Source organism: Vigna umbellata, chromosome 2 (genome assembly GCF_029865625.1).
Source record: "Vigna umbellata cultivar VRB3 chromosome 2, Vumbellata_1.0, whole genome shotgun sequence".
Classification (NCBI taxonomy): Eukaryota; Viridiplantae; Streptophyta; class Magnoliopsida; order Fabales; family Fabaceae; genus Vigna; species Vigna umbellata.
Genome location: NC_142166.1, coordinates 5364177 through 5382999, shown reverse-complemented (window position 1 = coordinate 5382999; position 18823 = coordinate 5364177). Strand labels below are relative to the sequence as shown.

The window sequence follows — 18823 nt, the reverse complement described above, 5'->3', positions numbered from 1 at the left end:
CATTCAAATTTGTATTTTGTCACTATAGGGTTGGATCATTTTTGTTTCTTGCTCTTACTACAAATATTAGATCAATACATTTCACTCAAACTTTAGAGAGTGACAAAAACTAGCCATATGTGTAGTGATGTGGATGAATTAGATTAAAATAAAACATAGAGATTGGTTTACCATAAGTAATATCAAACATAAGAAACAAAAACCGACTGAGTATGAAAATAATATAACTTTTACTTCTATGGTTAAAGCTACTTGATTGGAATGTAGATATTAATGGCTGTCTTTTACTTTAAGTGGATTTAATCTTAATGGTTTTGATAGTATATGACATGATTAATTAGGATGTGAATATCATTCTGATTATGAAAGACTTTCTAAGTGGTGACAATAATGTTGGATTATTAGACCATAATTTGAATAGTAAGATGATTTTGACAAGTTTACACAAATTTATAATGTAATATTAATTTTTGTACACATTATTACATTTATTTCACTTCATATTTTAATTTATAAAGTACATAAATTATTTTCTATTTATGTCAAATTGGTTTTATATATTTAACTGTTATAATATCTATTTAAAGTAATATAATTATAACATAATTCATTTAGTATAAAATTAATTAATTTAAATTATACTATTTTGAAGAAAGTATTTTCATATATTATAATTTCTACTTTTACTAGCGTTTTATTTTATAATGAATTTTCATTTTAATTCTACTCTCTTTTTAACTTCAATTTATATTTATAAAAAATATTTTTTACATTATTATTGATTGCACAAAATAATTGATTATTTTGCAAGTTGATACACAAATGTAGATAATATAAATAAAATAACTTTTTAAAATCCAATCTCATTTCATTGGTACTTTAGTCATTTTATTAATATATTATTTAAATTTTTTTATTTTATTTCATTAACTAAATTATTTTCGATTTTTCGTTTATTTTTCTTGATTTTTTATTCTCTTTAGTTTTTTATTTTCTTTTCAACTTTCTTCTTTTTCCTTCTTAAATCCAAACATATAACATTAAGATTAACATTTTTTCTTTCAATCTTTGTAAACAATTTTACTTTTAAATTTCTAAAATAATTAAATTTGATCTATGCGTCATATTTAATGTACAATGCAAATGGTAAGTTTCATACATACTAACTTACTGGGATTTCAATTCTCAATGAAATAAAATATCTAGGACCAAACATTCCCACAATTACTTTTCTAACCAAACCCAAAAATATACAATTAATGTTTTTCTATATCCAAATTACTCAAATTCAAGTTTATTTAAGAAAAATGTATAAAAAAATGTACAAAATATAACCCTTACTCTAAATTATAATTCTTTATTAAATAATAATGACTAAAATAAGAAAAATCAATTTACCAAATATTTTATTTAATTATTTACAGAAATAAAATAAATGTGTGTGAGATTGGAGCTTAATACTTTTATTTTTGACTTGTAGGTGTGCAGCAGAAAGAGAGCAGAGAGACAGAACAGTGAGAGTTTGTAAGGAAGAAGAGTGAGAACTGAGATGGAGACTCCTCCTCAGCAAGGTGTGGTGAAGAAGAAGGAGACAAGAGGTCGAAAACCTAAGCCAAAGGACGACAAGAGAGATGAACATTCCAAGACAAAGGAAGGGAGAAAAACGCAGCAATATCAGCAGCAACAACAGCAGCAGCAGCAACAACCTTCCGTCGATGAGAAATACACGCAATGGAAGTCTCTCGTCCCTGTCCTCTATGACTGGCTTGCTAACCACAACCTCGTTTGGCCCTCTCTCTCTTGCCGGTAACCCTCTCTAGGGTTTTCACTTTTTTTCCCTTTCTTGATCTTCAAAATCTAATTTGTTTTTTAATGCTAATTTTGGGTTTTCAGGTGGGGTCCTCAGCTTGAACAAGCCACTTACAAGAATCGTCAGCGCCTCTATCTCTCCGAACAGGCAAACTCTTATTTTATAAATTAAAAATTGACCCTTTTTTATTTTTTGAGTGATGGGAGTTGGTTTTGTTGTGTCCTTACTGTGTTAGTGAAATGGGTCTGTTGAGTTTTGTGGCTGGTTGCTATATAGGGGAGGAAGAGTGTTTTTTGTTTTATTTTTCTTTTTGTGAAAAAATGATTTTTATTTTTTTGTTTTTGTCGAGAAGACTGATGGTAGCGTGCCAAATACTCTGGTGATTGCGAATTGCGAGGTTGTGAAGCCTAGGGTTGCGGCTGCAGAGCACATTTCGCAGGTGAATTGTTGTTTTATGATTGTGGATGCTATGTTTCTTCTCCGAGGTTTTCAGTTTGATTTGTGACTGTGGTAAGGTTGTTGTGTCTTTATGGTTGCCATTGGGACCACTTTTGTCCACAGTTTAAGACTACTATACATGATCACACTTGTCTGAAGCCTTGTTCATGTTTTAATGATTACTTTGGTGTTTGAAATTTGATTAAGCTGATAGAAATGTTTGTCTACCCCTTTTAGTTTAATGAAGAGGCACGGTCCCCGTTTGTGAAGAAGTTCAAGACCATCATACATCCTGGCGAGGTATACTCATTGTTTACATTGATGGGCTGGTTAAAGATTGGATGCTGTTGAAACACGTGTGAACAATGAAGAAGGGATAATAATTGTTCCCTAATCTGCCTTGGTCTTTTTAATGCTACCCATCATCAATGATATATGTATTTTGGATTGCATTCCATCTTTTTGATGATCAGAGTAAGATCTGATATGGATTTATTTTGTAGGTGAACAGAATTAGGGAATTACCACAAAATTCCAAGATAGTGGCAACACATACAGATAGCCCTGATGTAAGAACTTTACTTTACAGTTTACATTTTGCTTTGATATTTCTGGTTCCTTATATATATAACTCTTTCAATATCAGGTCCTTGTCTGGGATGTTGAGAATCAACCTAACCGTCATGCTGTCCTTGGAGCTACAAACTCTCGGCCTGATTTGGTATTACTCAGCTTTAATATTGCTTAAATACTTCCAACTAAACAAGATTAATCTATTTTGGAATGTGAGAAAAATGAAGCAGATAAATACTCCTATCTATTTGTTTTGTGAGAAACATGACCTTTCTTATTTATGCGTAGCATCTTCTGATGTGAGTCAGATTATGCTTCAGTTTCATTTGATTACTGTATTGATTAACTTTTTTTTTAGTTATATTAGGATATAACTTCATTGAACAGAAAATAGTGGTAACATTATTGAGGCTAGGACAGACCCTGAGTGCAGAGATTTGTGTTCCACAAATATGATCTGACATGTATGTGATGCTTCAGTTCTTTGAAAGTCACGAGACATGATACTTTTGTGGCTATACTGAATATAAGAGTGGGTGTAGCATTGTAGGGGCTAGAGCAGGTCATAGGTGCGAAGTCCTATGATTCAAAGACATGATCTGATATGTGCATTTGATGTGGATATTCTTGAAAGTAAGGGAGAGGGAACATTTTTACGACGCATATATAGATATGCATAAATACTTTATGGAACACAATAATTATATAATTGGAATTCATAAAGTCCAAATTAAAATTTATATAATATTCTGCTTTTATGAAAATACAATAAACAAACTAGTCAATCCAGGATGGCATGGTCTGTGTGCGCATCCTTATGTGTCTCACTGGTGCTAACATCTACGGGTTTGTTGCCTTGTAATAGGCTGAGATGAATCAATTCAGTTTCCTCTTAATAAAAGTGACTTGAATATCGATGATATTCCCAGTTATTGGTATCAGATATAAGTATCCACTATCCCACACCTATATTTGATGTGAAGACCTAGGAGAATGCATCATGCATCCATGCTTCTTAGGTAAAAACATGAAAATTCAAATAAGCAAGACGAAATTTGCCCCTCCACTTTGAAGTATGTTATGTGGCCACCAGCTTTAGTACCCTTGAATATCTATTATACACGAAACTTCTAATGCATCATATTGTTATTTGGCATGGTTGCTGGCTCCTGATATTTACGTATAATCTCGGTTGCAGATATTGACTGGACACCAAGACAATGCAGAATTTGCTCTTGCTATGTGTCCAACTGAGCCATATGTTCTTTCAGGAGGTTAACTATTAAAGAATTAGGTTATAAATTCCTGCTTATTTCTTGATGTAGTAATTCTATATCTGAAAGTAAAAACTTACACTTGCAGGAAAGGACAAAACGGTGGTATTGTGGAGTATTGAGGACCATATAACATCTGCTGCCACAGGTGGATCAATTATCAAGCCAAACTCTAAATCTGGAGAAGCCAATGATAAAGCTGCTGAAAGCCCTTCTGTCGGGCCACGAGGTATCTACTGTGGGCATGAGGATACTGTTGAAGATGTGACTTTCTGTCCATCCAGGTAACTTGCCTACTTTTTACTGCGTAGCTTCTGCTGTGCTTCACGATAAATGCCCACTTGAGAAAATAAAGGAATTATACCATGTTCTCTTCCAAACAAAAGAAGAGAACAATGCCTTTTCTCTTTATTTCCTTTCCTTCCATTTTCTTTTTGTACACTTTCTCTCTGCAGCCAAACAAAGCATTAGGGTGATGTCTAGGGTGGGTGTCCTCTGTTTTTCCTCATCAACTCCTTATCGTTTACTATTAACTAATGTATAGCTATACCTTTTTTTTTATTTTATTTTGAGGGTGGGGGGGATTGTTCTATATTATCATTTTTAAATTTCTGTTTGAGGGATCTAGTGTGTTTGTACTTATAGTAGCAGCATAAACTAAATACCATATTTGATTAATAACCTTACTCTCCTGACATAATTGTGATCATGCTGAAGTGCACAGGAGTTCTGTAGTGTTGGAGATGATTCTTGTCTCATCTTATGGGATGCACGTGTTGGGTCTAGCCCTGTGGTTAAGGTATTGCTTTATACTCCAATCATTTATTTAAATTTGTTTTCATTTATTATTATTATTTTTATTGTTATTTTATTTAAGTACGTGTTTTATTGCAGATTTAATTTTTTTGTCAAAAGAACATTTTTTTTCCTTTTATATTTTAGTTTATTCCAAAGATATTGGATTAGCAGTATGCAATAATAACATTGAGGTTATAAGAACCCTTGTACACAATATCTTTTGTATGGTATCCTTTTGTTTTTTTTTTAAATTGTTTTTCCTCTTCCATGAATTTGGTAACAGGTTGAAAAAGCTCATAATGCTGATCTTCACTGTGTTGATTGGAATCCACATGATGATAATCTGATTCTTACTGGGTATGTTTTCCTGTTTTACAGTTTTCATTGTCATTAATTTTGCTTTGACATGTAAACTACCTTTTTGATCTTATCATGTACAAATTGATGAAGATTCACATCCCTATTTGACTTGTCCCCATTTATCTACAGGTCAGCAGATAATTCTGTCCGCATGTTTGATCGTCGCAATCTCACCACTAACGGAGTTGGGTCACCCATCCATAAATTTGAGGGTCACAAAGCTGCTGTTCTTTGTGTTCAGGTAATTTTGGACATACTTTTTTGTTTAAGAAGAATAATTCTTCATTTATATTGTTATTGCGCTATAATATGAGAATCACTGTTTGTTTTTATTCAGTGGTCTCCAGACAAATCATCTGTATTTGGAAGTTCAGCTGAGGATGGTCTCTTGAACATTTGGGACTATGAGAAGGTGCAATCTCAGTGTTTAGCTATTTTCTTGCCCCAAAAATAATATTTGGTGTCAAGTGCTCATGATGTCTCTTGTTTTTTTTTTCCTGCAATGTAGGTTGGTAAAAAGATAGAGCGATCTGGAAAATCAATAAGTGCTCCTCCAGGGTTGTTTTTCCAACATGCTGGTCATAGGTATAAAACTTGTTTTTCTGGTACCAGTAGCTATTTTTTTTTTGGTTATTCCAATCATATAATTGTAATCAACCTTTATTATTTATCTTTTTAGCCAAGGCCAAAAGCAACATTTTTCATATTTGAACATCTTGTTTTATTCGTTGTCTGATGTTGCTTCACAGTTTCTTATGTTACATTATCTTTAGTTTTTCTTTGATGCTTATGTCGCCGATTCCCTATTATCAATGCTTTCCTGTCATTCTCCATGACATCTTTTGGTAAAAACTTTGACGAAATGCTGGATATCTGATAGTAACCTCCATATTTAGTTACATAATTGGAGAAATAATGTTGCCTACGAATAAGAAAAAAGGTTGAGAGGGAGATTGAGGGTAGTTTTATCTATGATTTGCAAGGAGAGTCCAGATCTCTCAAAATCCTGCAAGTGATCTGTTCACTTTTTCTGTTAATCGAAGTTTTTCTCTCTAATTCTAAGCCAGATTGTATCAATATCAAACATAAATTTGTGTAAGGGGTTTTTCTTTGATAATACTGTCAGTTATGGTCTATCGGTTGCAAGCTTGCGATATCAATATCAATTCTTCAGGACTTCTGTAGTTACTGATATTCATAAGATTAGTTATCCTTGGAATTCTTGTTATCCTCTGGCAGCTTTCTTTTGACTGTTTCTATTTTAAATTTTTCATTACATATTTTGGTAATCCTGTCAAATAATACTCTGAATTTGTTCTTTTTTTTGTTCAAAATATTTATTTAACATCTCTCACCCCCAGTCTGGCTTACTTTTGTTTGTAACGTATAAACTTTGTTATTATATGCAGAGATAAAGTAGTCGATTTTCATTGGAATGCATTTGATCCATGGACAATTGTTAGCGTCTCTGATGACTGTGAAAGTACTGGTGGAGGGGGCACATTGCAGGTATGAAAAACACTTTTCAACTAACGTAATATAGGTCATAGAAAATGGCTATTTGTGTCATATTTTATATAGTTGAAGATTTTTGCTTTTGGAAACAAAGCAACTTGCTTGTGGCATGATCAAATTTATTACTATTTACGTCCCCAGTACCCTAAGAGCAACTCATCTCTCACCTCTTCCAAGAACTTCATACACAGTAACTTGCATTCCTGGTATTTCTGCTCGTTTGTGGCATTTGTCTTTTTAATTGGATAGTGGATGTGAGGATATGCTCATGGTAGAGCAGATTCAGGACTGGCATGGGTGAGACTGCGACAAGACTGTTCCCTTCTCCTTTATTGGGCACAATGGGGATTTGTTGAGTATGCATTTTGCAGCTCAAGTTTTCTTTGCCATTTTTGACTTTTGTTTATTTTTTAATGTGAATGATTCTCACGTTCCAATTCAAAGGCCAGAGCAGGTTGTGTTTAGTTAGACTCATTATTGAACTGGCTAGCCGTTCTGGTATTTCAAGTTTAGTAAGTAGTAATGAGTTTGTTTTAATGATTGCCTGTCTGATCCATCAAACTCATTTGTGTAGATATGGCGCATGAGTGATTTGATCTACAGACCAGAAGAAGAGGTTTTAGCGGAGCTGGAGAAATTCAAATCTCATGTGGTAGCATGCGCTTCCAAGTCTGAAAAATGAGCAAAAAGAGTTCAGTTATTCTTGCTGTTGTATAACTCAATCTTTATTTGTGATTCATGTTTCTGAGCATTTTAAAAACCACCCACATGGGATTGGAGTAGGTAAACTTAGATTAACATAGAACTGACAAGTGTTTGTGGTGTAGTGTTCCTTAAATTTTACTGTTTCTGTTCATGAACCTTCTCGTGTTGTGCACACCGTTCAATCCTCCAACCACTGAACCGATTATGCATTCTTAATCCATGAACCTGTGAAGTTAAGTTGGTTGGCAAATCGGTTGCTTTTATGTTTGGTGTGTGCAGCCATAGCTAGATGATGGTATTTTAGATTCTGAAAATAGATTTTGCAATTATTATACAAATATCACAAACCTTTTCACTCCACTTGAACTAGTTAAACTCAATTTATAGTTTTGACATAAAGTTAATATATAACTTGAAATAATGAGTGTGATTTTTGAAAAATTATCGTTAAAGCTCATGAATAATTAGTCTGAAAGGCCCTTCTAAATGATAAATTATAGTTCAAAGTCACATTTGTATAATCTAAAGTGAGCTATGAAGCTGAGATGTAGAAGTAGAAGAGTAGCCCATCTATTAAAAATGTTTTCGAAATTTGATTTGATAGGTTTAGTGATATTCCTGATTGGGTTATAAAGTATTATCACCCAAATAAAGGAGAGATATTGTTCGTAAAACAAATTCAACGAAGAAATGAGTTTTTCTTTTTAAATGTAATTTGTGAATTATTTCATATATTTAATAAAACTCTATATAGGTAGCTGGTTAAGGTGTATTCAAACAGTGAATTCAAAACATGCTTTATATTGTTATCTTATGGTTCACGTTGAAGAAGATAAAGTAGTGGTGACAATGCTTTCACAATTGATAAAAAGAAGGGTGAAATGTTTCAAGTTTATCTGTTTGGAGAAATGATCAAGCTTTGATGAAACAAAAGAACAACTCTTGAAGTGGTCATTTGTAAACAATTTGGTTAAAGATAACGATACTTTGACAACATTTTTAACATGATTTATGTGTCATTCTGTGATTCGTCCAAAATTACTTCAGAATCAATAATAATCAGAAACACCAGCATGGACCAATCATAGAATGACACGTAGATGATGTTAAAATGCTGTCAAAAAAATGTTGACAAAGTATCATTATCCATTTGGTTAAGGATGATAATACTTTGACAACATTTTTTTGACAACATTTTAACATAATCTACGTGTCATTCTGTGATTGGTCAAAAATTACTCCACAATCTATAATAATAATCATAAACACCATCATGAACCAATCACAGAATGACACGTAGATGATGTTAAAATATTGTCAAAAAAATGTTGTCAAAGTATCATTATCCTTTGGTTAAATAAAAAATAATACTAAATTTAATTACAATATTTAGTTACATTTAATTTTCATTGTGATAGGATTTAGTTACATCTAATTAAATAGTTGGTTGAAAGTTTACTTTGATTATTAATCAGGCCTAAAAGAATATTAATATGTAAACAACTATTTGTTTTTTTAGTAATCCATTCATCATTAGATTCAGTATTTGACAAAGACATAAAGTTGTATTTACTTTTTTATCTTTATTCTTTTGTCTAATCTCAAGTAGTAGATTGTACTTCACATGCATAATAAAAACATTTAATCTTTGTTGTTCTAATATATTTATTCATTATGTATTTGGTCAAATATGTTCCAATTTATTTCACAGTGTGAAACTTAATTTTCACTATTACCTTTTGTAACTCTTTAAATTCTCCCATAAAAAAGCTATCAAAATAAAAAGTGTTGAATTATAATGTAATTATAAATTTATAAATCATATAAAAATAGGAGTGAGTAATTTAATTACTAGGTTATTTCTTTTTTTCTAGTATTTATTGTCAAGTTCATTTCAGAAAGTCCATTAACTCCTTTGAACTTTCAAATTATTGATCAATTGCAACTCAATCATTGATCAACTGTAACTCTTGTTCTTGTGTATGAAATCATTCTTTGAAATGTTTCACATAAGTGAACTAACACTTCACAGTTTGAATTCATTCTTTTGTCATAATAATATCTAGCACTATAAAGATCAAGTTAATTGTAGATACTATTCTTTAGTAGGACAAATTGTTGGAAAGGTAAAACCTTTATAATGAGTTATAGAAAAAGGTAATCTAAATATCAAATAATGATTCATTTAAAGAAAATTTTCAACACCCAAGTGAATAAAATTATATGAAAACTATAAGACTTTAATGTAAAAGTAAGAATGAGCATTGCTTGATATGTGTGTGATATTAGTCCACTACACGTAAGACATTTCACACTACTTTTAACTTTTAAGACTAACTTTATGGATCTTTCATCTTATATAGTGTTTATTGTCTTTTCAATCCAAAGGTGAGTCCCTTTCATATGATGTATTTCTCCTCGGGTATAAGGTGACATATTTATGCTCTTATGGTTATACGATGATGTTACTCTTGTTATAATGGTCTAATGGATCATACTTATATATTGTTTTGTAGTTATTGTATTTGTTGAACATAGTGAAAAATAGATTTGAGATTAATTTCTCTTATGTAGAAAATACATATAGGATCATAATAACAAAAATACAAATAAAGAATAATAACAAAATAATTAATCATAAAAGATAAAGATAAGATATTTAATAATCTAATGCTTCTATAGACGTGTCAACAAATTTTGAATTCATATGGCACATAGAATTTTACAAAATTGTTGAACAATATTGAGTCTATTTCAACCTCACAAAACTAGCTCGTAAGATGATGTTTGCAGCTATATATATACTTTAAATTGGTTTTATCACTAGTCGATGTGAGATTTCTAACACACCTTCACGTATATATCTTGAATGTGAGATTATATATTAATAAGTAGTCCGATGGTGACCCGATAATGGATGAAATGATATTTCCAACACACATAAATTTTGTAAGGATTTATTCTGAACTTCCCTTTGGTACCATGTTGATCATAATGAAAAATAGATTTGAAATTAATCTTCTTTATATAGAAAATACACACAAGATGTTATATTTAGAATAAAAAAATATGAGTTAAGATCAAAATAAAAATAAAAATAATAACAAAGTAACTAAAGATATATGATAATAAAAAATACATATAGAGTATTGTATTTATAACAAAGAAAATATGAGTTAAGTTTAAAATATAATAAAAAATAATAATAAAGTAACTAGAGATATATAATAATATAATATATCATATTTTACATCATTTTTAATCCAAAACTTTAATATAATAAATTTATGGGTTTTTTTTATCTTATTAAGTGTTTAATTTTTTTTTTATCAAATATGATACTTTAACTCATTTGAATTATTTAAAAAAATTGCATTATCATATTACACTCCTTCTAATAGAAGTAGGGATGTTTACATTGTCTTTTGAGCCTTTATGTTTAAAAATTATAATTAAGGTGATGATACAATAAATTAGGATATTTATGTAATAATATATTGTGTTGTTATTGCTATAATTAATGAAACTATGTATATAGACTTTGATTAATAATAAATATATCCTATATATTCTGGGTGTAGATACCTCTCCCTTTGCTATAATTAAGAACTGACATACTCTTGTCCATATTACTTTACAGATTGATTTTCTTCGCAGGAATACTAAGAAAGTAGCTAATAATTATTGTAAGAACACAACACTGGGAATAATTTGGCGAAGCAACTTCAGTATTAAGTGCTTACCATAGGATGGCAAGTAGACACATAATAATCTGAATTAGAAGCACTGTCAAGAGATTCTTTCATTTCAAACAAACAAAAATCTCAGATGATATCTGATATTTGTCATTTAATTAGAAGATGCAGTACTTTAATCCTTTAACCCTCAGCAACCAATGGGCAAAACAATAAAATATAAGAAAAGGAGGTGACTTAATTATTATTTTTTCATATTAAAATAGAAGTATTACACAGAGAGAATATTGGATTAAGATACTAATCCAACTTCAGAATCCACTCCCTTCACCTCAATCAAACAAAAATCTTTAGTCTGTGAAGTCCTTGTCATGTACTATTTTTTTCACAAGCTTTTGTTGCATCCTAGACATCTTAGTTGACCAGCTAGGTTGTACAAAATTATATACTTCAAGCTCATGGGATCTACAAAAGAAAGTAAAAGAAGATACACTGATAAGAAAACAGTTTTGTGCAGAAGCTATTACCAGGTAAAAGAGACAGACAGGTAATAACTATAGTGAGTTGTTTGTAGGTTGTGTTATTTTAGACTGCATATCTGAAGAAGAACCTCTTCTCAGGTGATGGTAATCAATAGTCATTTTCTTTTTCAGAATTAATCATTTGCCATGAAAATCATATTTGACCAATTAATGGGAGGTTACTGAATCCTTTCCTTTACCCTCAAAGTTTACTTCCTTTTTATTATAATATCAGTAAGAAAAGAGAAAATCTTTGGTGAGTTTACACTTGAGCTAAACAATTGGAAGAGCCCACCATTGAATGAGATTCATATATACATTGGATATAGCTCATCTCACTCTCTCAACACTTCTCCTGAACAAAAGAAAAGGAAAAGAAGTGAACTTTAGTTCTGAAATCATTATCATTTAGCAGTGTTTGGTTGATGAGTTGCCAAAAGAACATATTGAAGGAGGATTGTCCTTCTCATGTCACGGACATGTCTAGATAAAATATTATGCTTTGGTAGCTTTGGTTCAATCATCATGAAAGAGAATGTGGGCAAAAGATAGTAAATAGTTGGATCGACCCCTTCAAGTGTGATGCTCAAAAAAGAATTTGGGAAACCTCAAAACAAACCTATTAGCTAGGCTACGAATATGACTACTCCAAAGATTCCATTCTCAAGATTTAAGTGGCCTACTTCTTGATCTTTCTTTATATATTATTTGCAAAAGGGTCCCCTATCACTGCCTAGGTCTTCCTAAAGAAAAATCCAGATCCCCAATGTGATAACTTATTTAAATCTGTCATCTTCCTCTTTGTCATCATTGGCTCTTTAGGAATGAAAAAACGTTATTCTCATTTAGAAAGAATAAAGGGATGGAGACCTCTTAATCATCTATCATTAAACTTTTAATCTAAGATTTGCAAAAAAGGAAAAGCAGGATCATCATGATAAAGAAGTTGGACACGTAAAGTTAAAGAAATGTTTGTCCAAAGGTGAATATGATAGAAAGAATCATAATTTTTGTGGAAGAGAATGATTAAAGTACATCCAACTGAATAAACAGAAAAGCAAGAAGCAATGGAGTTGAGTGGTACGTATATTATATCAACACTTCTACAACATCCACTGCTTAAAGATGTAAAGTAAGTCTCACGATGTGATTCACATTCTGCCCTGCCAATTAGTTTTATATGGTTTGTTTCTAATTGGTGACTGAATCAGTTCCCTCGCTGTACTAAGTGCATGATAGGGCCATGAGTGCAATAATGAGAGGTAATTGTCTGCCCTTATGTTAAATTTATGCTCAATGATCATTTTCAGAGGGCTAGATCACATTACACTTGAATTTGATTGAATCATAAAAACCATCTAGCTATCTGTTTGTATCGTAAAAAGATGTGGTGTAGCTCCTTACAATGAAATCTTTCCAATGTGCACGTGTAGTCAATTCAATGGTCCTACTAGAGTTGAACCAAATCAAGTGGCAGCCCCTAAACCTAGAGTAGGATTGTGTGGCATTGACTGTTCTTAATTCAAAAGATTTCACATTAATTTGAAAAGATTTTCAGCAATGAATGGGGTAATTATCACACCAACTTGATTATACCGGAATAGACCTCAGATGTTGTGGTCAATTACATGTGGTGGTGAGCATTAAATATTGCCAATGAAGGTGTGTGACCATAATGATAATTGGATGGAAAGAGGGTGATGTTTTGGTAATTAAGATGTTAGATTAGCAGGTGAGGAATGTAGATTCTCATTTGTTGGTTTATGTATCAAACAAGGACTAGATGACAGATTGGTCTGTGGTGTGCAATCATCAAAGGGTGATTGAAGCCCACAAGAGGCAAAAAGAGATAACAAGTGGGCCATTTCAGTGTCTTATTTTTCTTTTCCTTATTTATTCTTTTAAAAGGAGGGGGAGGATGGAGTTAAAAACTTGAAATGGGGAACGGAGAGGGCCTTGGCAAATCTTACAATAATACTCACTTTACATTGCACTTGATTTGACCTTACAGTCACCAAACAGATATTCTTAGATAATCCGTTAGCATTTTTATCAAGCAAATGCACGAAGCCATTGCCAGAATTTTAGTGACCCCAAAACAGGTTGTTATTCCATGTGACTTTTGTTTGGTGTTCTATTACCAAAAGGGTCTTCCTAATCATTATCCTAAAGATACTACTAATTCACAATATCAAACACTTTTACTTACCTAAGTATAACTGATTTTTAAGTTCCATTTATTCATGATATACTACCAAGTACTGTTTTTAATTCTAATAAAAAGAATGATGGAAGGAACTGGTTCGTTGTTTGCTTGACAAGATGCATGAAATTCAAAGGGGTGAATTTTTTAAGCACAGAAGGTAGAAGTTGGCAATGACAGACACATTATGACAGAAAGTATGTATTATTGTAACATGGGGATGTTCTACAAGAACATGGGTGTCAAAGGAGTCCAAAATGAAGTAAGCCCCAGGGAGAAGTAACAAGTATGAATGATGGTGGATTTGGTTTGAATAACAATTGGTAGGTAGGGGATTTTGTTACTTGGAGCAAAGTGGTCTACATATATGTATGTCTGTCCTATTGCCAAAATACGTACTACTAGGCAGAAGAATGGGACCAGTCGTTTTCATGAATCCTGACCAAGAGAGCTTCTGCACAAAAGATCACTGCAATCAGATGGCTATAAGCATCTACAATTCTGTCTCATTGTTAAAGGACATTTTGGTTATTGGTCTGATCGACCGAAACTGGTCATGGGGGCAGGGGGGGTGCATAATGGGACCCTACCTTTGCTGCCTCTATCCATTTTCATGTGAATCGTATACAGTTTTAGCCAGCTCATTTATTGTCCCAAGTTCTCATTCCCACACACCTCTAATATATATGACTCAAACAAATCAATGCTTTTGGACTTTCCTGTTACCCTTTGTTTCTTTGTAATCAAACTTGTTTAGAGTGTGTTTGGTTTGGGATAATATACATATGTATAAATTAAAGTCATACATACATCAGAGCTAGCTAGCCCCAACCAGCATCATTGCATTGGTTTTGCTTATTGCTATAAACAATATATATGTACATAGAAAGTCTTTCATTTTGTTGCCTTACATTACACTGATGAAATTAAACTTGATTTTACATGTAGAATGGAATGAACAAGGATGAATCGAATTTAGCTGAACTGAACTGCTTAGCACTTAATTACAGAAGCTCTATCTATATCACATCAAGGAGCAATTCTCATAAAGGTAGCATCAATGTTTTGAGTAGAGTTGATAAGTGACAGGAACACATAGGCCTGAGCACTTGACAAGCCATATTTCATTTCATAGAACTAATGAGGAGATTCCAAGCTGGAAAGAGCCGGGTTTGGCGGATCCTGTCCTCTGAGAGAAGCCAGAGACAGACACACACATGGAGATGGGGGTTGTTGCATTGCATATCTGAAGCTTTCTAGTCCCTAAATTCAAATCCTGAATGTCATAAAAAATCTCATCTGGTTTTCTTTTGAAGATTAACAAGGAGATTAAATGAAAATAACTACACTCATAAATGCAGAGAAAGGAATATATTGGGGAAAAATTACTTCAAGTAGTACATCTAAAGGTCCCCATCTCACTATTCATCTTGCCCCCTTCTAATATTGATTTTTCCCAAATCACTCACTACTTTCCTTAAAGAGAAACGAAGACTTTTAAAATGAAAATGGGAATAATATCATAGAGATAAATGTTCAAAAAATTTAAGAGAAAAAGGAGGAAAAAAAAAACTAGTTATTGTAAATCCCAACACAATGATAATGTTGAAGAAGCCTATTGGCTTCCCTGAGACCACTGAAGTAAGCTCCATGAGTTGTGGAATAATGAGTTCTGTGAGTTGCTTCCCCTGCAAACAAAATTTGAAGTGGAGAAGAAGCAGAAGGCTGACAACTGCTATCTTTTGGCAATGGCTCGGCCATTGCATCTAAATCATCACCACTTGACCCTACAGCAACATAACTGTATGAGCCTAAAAACAAGGGATCAGTTCCCCATTTGCTCTTCAAGACTTTACTGAACTTCACCTCATTTTCTTGAGATCTCTCCTCAGAATTGGCATTCCCATTGCACAATCTATGTGAACTGGAACCCTTTTGCCACTGAGAATGCTGTAGAAAGCACGAGACTGTGGATGAAACTCCATTTATGATCTCCTCATCTTTGAGTGACTCAAGTGCTAGTGCTTCTTCCCCCACAAACCAAGACAAGAGGACACTCGAATTGTTGTATATGGGGAAAAGGGTGGCTGTCCTCCTCATCCACCATGGTATTTTCTTGTGCCTCGTTTCAGATTGAGGTGAATGGAAAACCATTTGCAGGAAAGGGAACCCCTTGTCGGAGTCATCATTTACATGTTCATGTTGGTATTCATGTTTCCCTCCTCCATGTTTTGGACTTAATTGCATAAACAACTTGTTAACAACCCCAAAGCCAAGCCTTGAAATTGCCTCAGTTTTGGAAGAGGGAAGAGGAGGACAGAACATACCTGAATCATCACGAATAGCAGATTTTAACACTCCCAGTGAAACTGTGACAATGACATGATCAGCGGACATAACGGAGCCATCACAAAAATGCAGCTTCACAGGCTTAGAAGAACAACAGCCATTTTCCAAACCCTTCCTCTCATCAAGCTGCCACTCAATCCTTATGACTTTTCTACCTAACTGAATCAAACCAGGTGGCAACACAGAAGCTAAGGACTCAATTATGCTCAAGTAACCTTTAGCAATTGTGATTTCTTCACCTGGGAACATTCTGTACTCGCTTTCAGCACTATAATCCAGTGTCAAGAGGTCATCAGCTGATGTATAGGTCCTCTGGTTGTTCTCATGCATTCCAAATATTCCTTCCTCAAGTAACTTCCTGCTCCACTCCCCACACCCTTTGACCTCCTCTTGCTCCTTTGAAATCTGGTAAGTCTCTAGGCCTTGTCTCAGAAAAGAGCCAATACTAAGGTTGTTGTTACCAGACCTGTTGGAAGCAACCTTAGCAGCCAAAGCAGCCAGCTTGTGATAACTTTCAAGTTCACCCTTTGCAGTGGCTTCATTGAGCTTCCCTTGAGAATATTCCATGAGGTTATTGAAGAGCTTTGTAATGGGGTCAACAATGGAAGGGTGGAGGTGGAAGCCACCTTCAGCAATGGTGATGGCCTCATCAGTGTTCCCATCCATGCACTCCCAAGGTTGGTCAGAGCGGAGTGAGTGGATTTCTTGAGCAATTTTGTGAATTGGACTGCCTCCAATTCCATGGATCCATGTAGCACCCATCTCAATACGGTCACCACCAAACTCTGAGGTGTTGATTCTGCCACCAATCCTGCTTCCACCCTCCACAACACATAGCTCAAACAAGTCCTTTGAGGCAGTGGCAGTGTAGAGCTTGTTGGCAGCTGTGAGGCCTGCCATTCCTGCTCCAATTATCACTATCCGTGGCTTCTTCACCACCATTGTTGCTTCACAGACTACTCACAAGATTAGAAAATAGCTTTGCTTTTCACTCTTTCACAACAGGCAAAGCAAAACAACAAAACCAATCACACACGGGGAGAAATAAACAAGACACAGAGTGGTACAACAACACACAAGTGGTGTGAACTGTGAAGGTGAGATTTGAGTTACTGACAATCAATTTATAACTGGCCTCTCTGCTTCCTCACTGAATGGCCTTTTTCTTGCACTTTTTTTTTTAGGGGTGCAGTGATGCCAATCACTAACTCACTAGTGTAAATAAATAATTGTTATCACAATACTACTTCTACTACTACTAAATATCTATCTCCTGAAAGAAAATCAATATAATCCAAAGCACTCAGAGACATGGTAAATGTAAAAATCTTCTGCTGTTTTTCATGATGAGGTAATATATGCAACCCAGGTTTTAAAATTCACCCACTGACCCACCCCAATAATTTTCTACAACCTCTGGTTGTGATAAAATTACAAGTAGAACTGTCAGCACAATTTGAAACTTTTATGGAGTACATTATCTGAAGTAGTAGTGACATCTTTTTAGTTTTTCACGTTGTTTGTAGTTGTTGTTTAGTACTATTTACTAATTACTAATCCCTCCTAATAAAGACAGGGGTCTACTTTTCCTTTAGCTAGAAAGCGCACACACACACACCCCCCAACAGCAACTACTACTAGAATTACAAGCAAATTCAAAATGGTTGAATGTCACTCAAGTGTTACTTAAAAATTGAAATTGGGAAGGGTAGGTGTGTCCCACAGCCATAAATGCCCACGAGTGAGTAATAATTCAGAGACAGTCACTGAGCACTGAGCTATAAGACTAATGTCTATGACTACAACCTATGCTATTGAGAGGGAAGGGGTTTACCAGAGGGGGGAAAATCAAAGGAAATTACACAACACAACACAACATTTCATGATGTGAAAGAAATGAAAAAAATGTGAAAATAAGAATAAAATAAACCAGAAAGAAAAAAAAAAGGTTGATAGTGCCTTTCACCAACCTCACATGTAAATAGAGTTAGGGACGGCCCACCAACTGAACAAGTCAATGGTCCTGATCAACCGATGGACTGTCCTTAGATGAGTCCTAAGGAGGACACCCTACACACAAATCCAACCATTATAATCAAATTGCTGCACACTCTCATTCCCATCACTCACTGTATTATTGTTTTTCTTATTCTTTACATTAGCCTCTTTTCTTCTCTTCTCTTCTTCCCATTATATTTTACTTCTTCAAAATGAGGTTACAGAAAACTTGACAGTTTTACATTAATCATGCAGGAATATTACACCAATCAGTAGACGATTTTATCAAGGTCTTTAGAGTATACATGGCTCATGTGTGACAATAAATATGGCACGTCAATCATATTTATTCATAGTTTTCTGACATATCAAATGAAATTGCCATGATCAAACATTCTGCCCAACTATTTTCACTCTGTCTTTAAATAATTGAAATAACTTATAAAGTAATCTAGTAAGTTGTACAACAATCATCCCAAAAATCATGCCAACCATGATTGAAAAATAGAGTAAAAATCACTACGTGACTCTGTTAAACTCTATGATTTACAGATCAAACTGTGTCAGCAAACAGTAAATGTATC

The 18823-nt window shown here is 33.5% G+C and overlaps 2 protein-coding genes across 2 annotated transcripts; one reads left to right on the top strand and one right to left on the bottom strand.

The window, feature by feature from the left end:
• Positions 1–1465: 1465 nt before the first annotated feature.
• LOC124841562 (WD-40 repeat-containing protein MSI4-like) lies at positions 1466–7628 on the top strand. The gene is made up of 15 exons (XM_047317854.2): positions 1466–1806; positions 1894–1957; positions 2163–2249; positions 2486–2548; positions 2752–2817; positions 2895–2969; positions 4020–4095; positions 4184–4379; positions 4813–4894; positions 5177–5250; positions 5383–5494; positions 5591–5665; positions 5762–5838; positions 6663–6762; positions 7343–7628. Exons 1-15 carry the CDS (start codon positions 1550–1552, stop codon positions 7448–7450), a joined length of 1512 nt encoding a protein of 503 aa, XP_047173810.1. The 5' UTR covers positions 1466–1549; the 3' UTR covers positions 7451–7628.
• A 7086-nt stretch (positions 7629–14714) lies between these two features.
• On the bottom strand, positions 14715–17476 carry LOC124841566 (putative polyamine oxidase 5). The gene has a single exon (XM_047317859.2). It carries the CDS (start codon positions 17181–17183, stop codon positions 15465–15467), a length of 1719 nt encoding a protein of 572 aa, XP_047173815.1. The 5' UTR covers positions 17184–17476; the 3' UTR covers positions 14715–15464.
• Between the last annotated feature and the right edge of the window lie 1347 nt (positions 17477–18823).

What these genes read in the sequence shown, in the direction of transcription:
- LOC124841562 (XM_047317854.2), top strand. Translation starts at nt 1,550, where the DNA reads ATGGAGACTCCTCCTCAGCAAGGTGTGGTGAAGAAGAAGGAGACAAGA. An exon ending in GTGACTTTCTGTCCATCCAG is followed by an intron (nt 4,380 to 4,812) that starts GTAACTTGCCTA and finishes ATCATGCTGAAG; the next exon opens with TGCACAGGAGTTCTGTAGTG. An exon ending in GTGGAGGGGGCACATTGCAG is followed by an intron (nt 6,763 to 7,342) that starts GTATGAAAAACA and finishes TCATTTGTGTAG; the next exon opens with ATATGGCGCATGAGTGATTT.
- LOC124841566 (XM_047317859.2), bottom strand. Translation starts at nt 17,183, where the DNA reads ATGGTGGTGAAGAAGCCACGGATAGTGATAATTGGAGCAGGAATGGCA.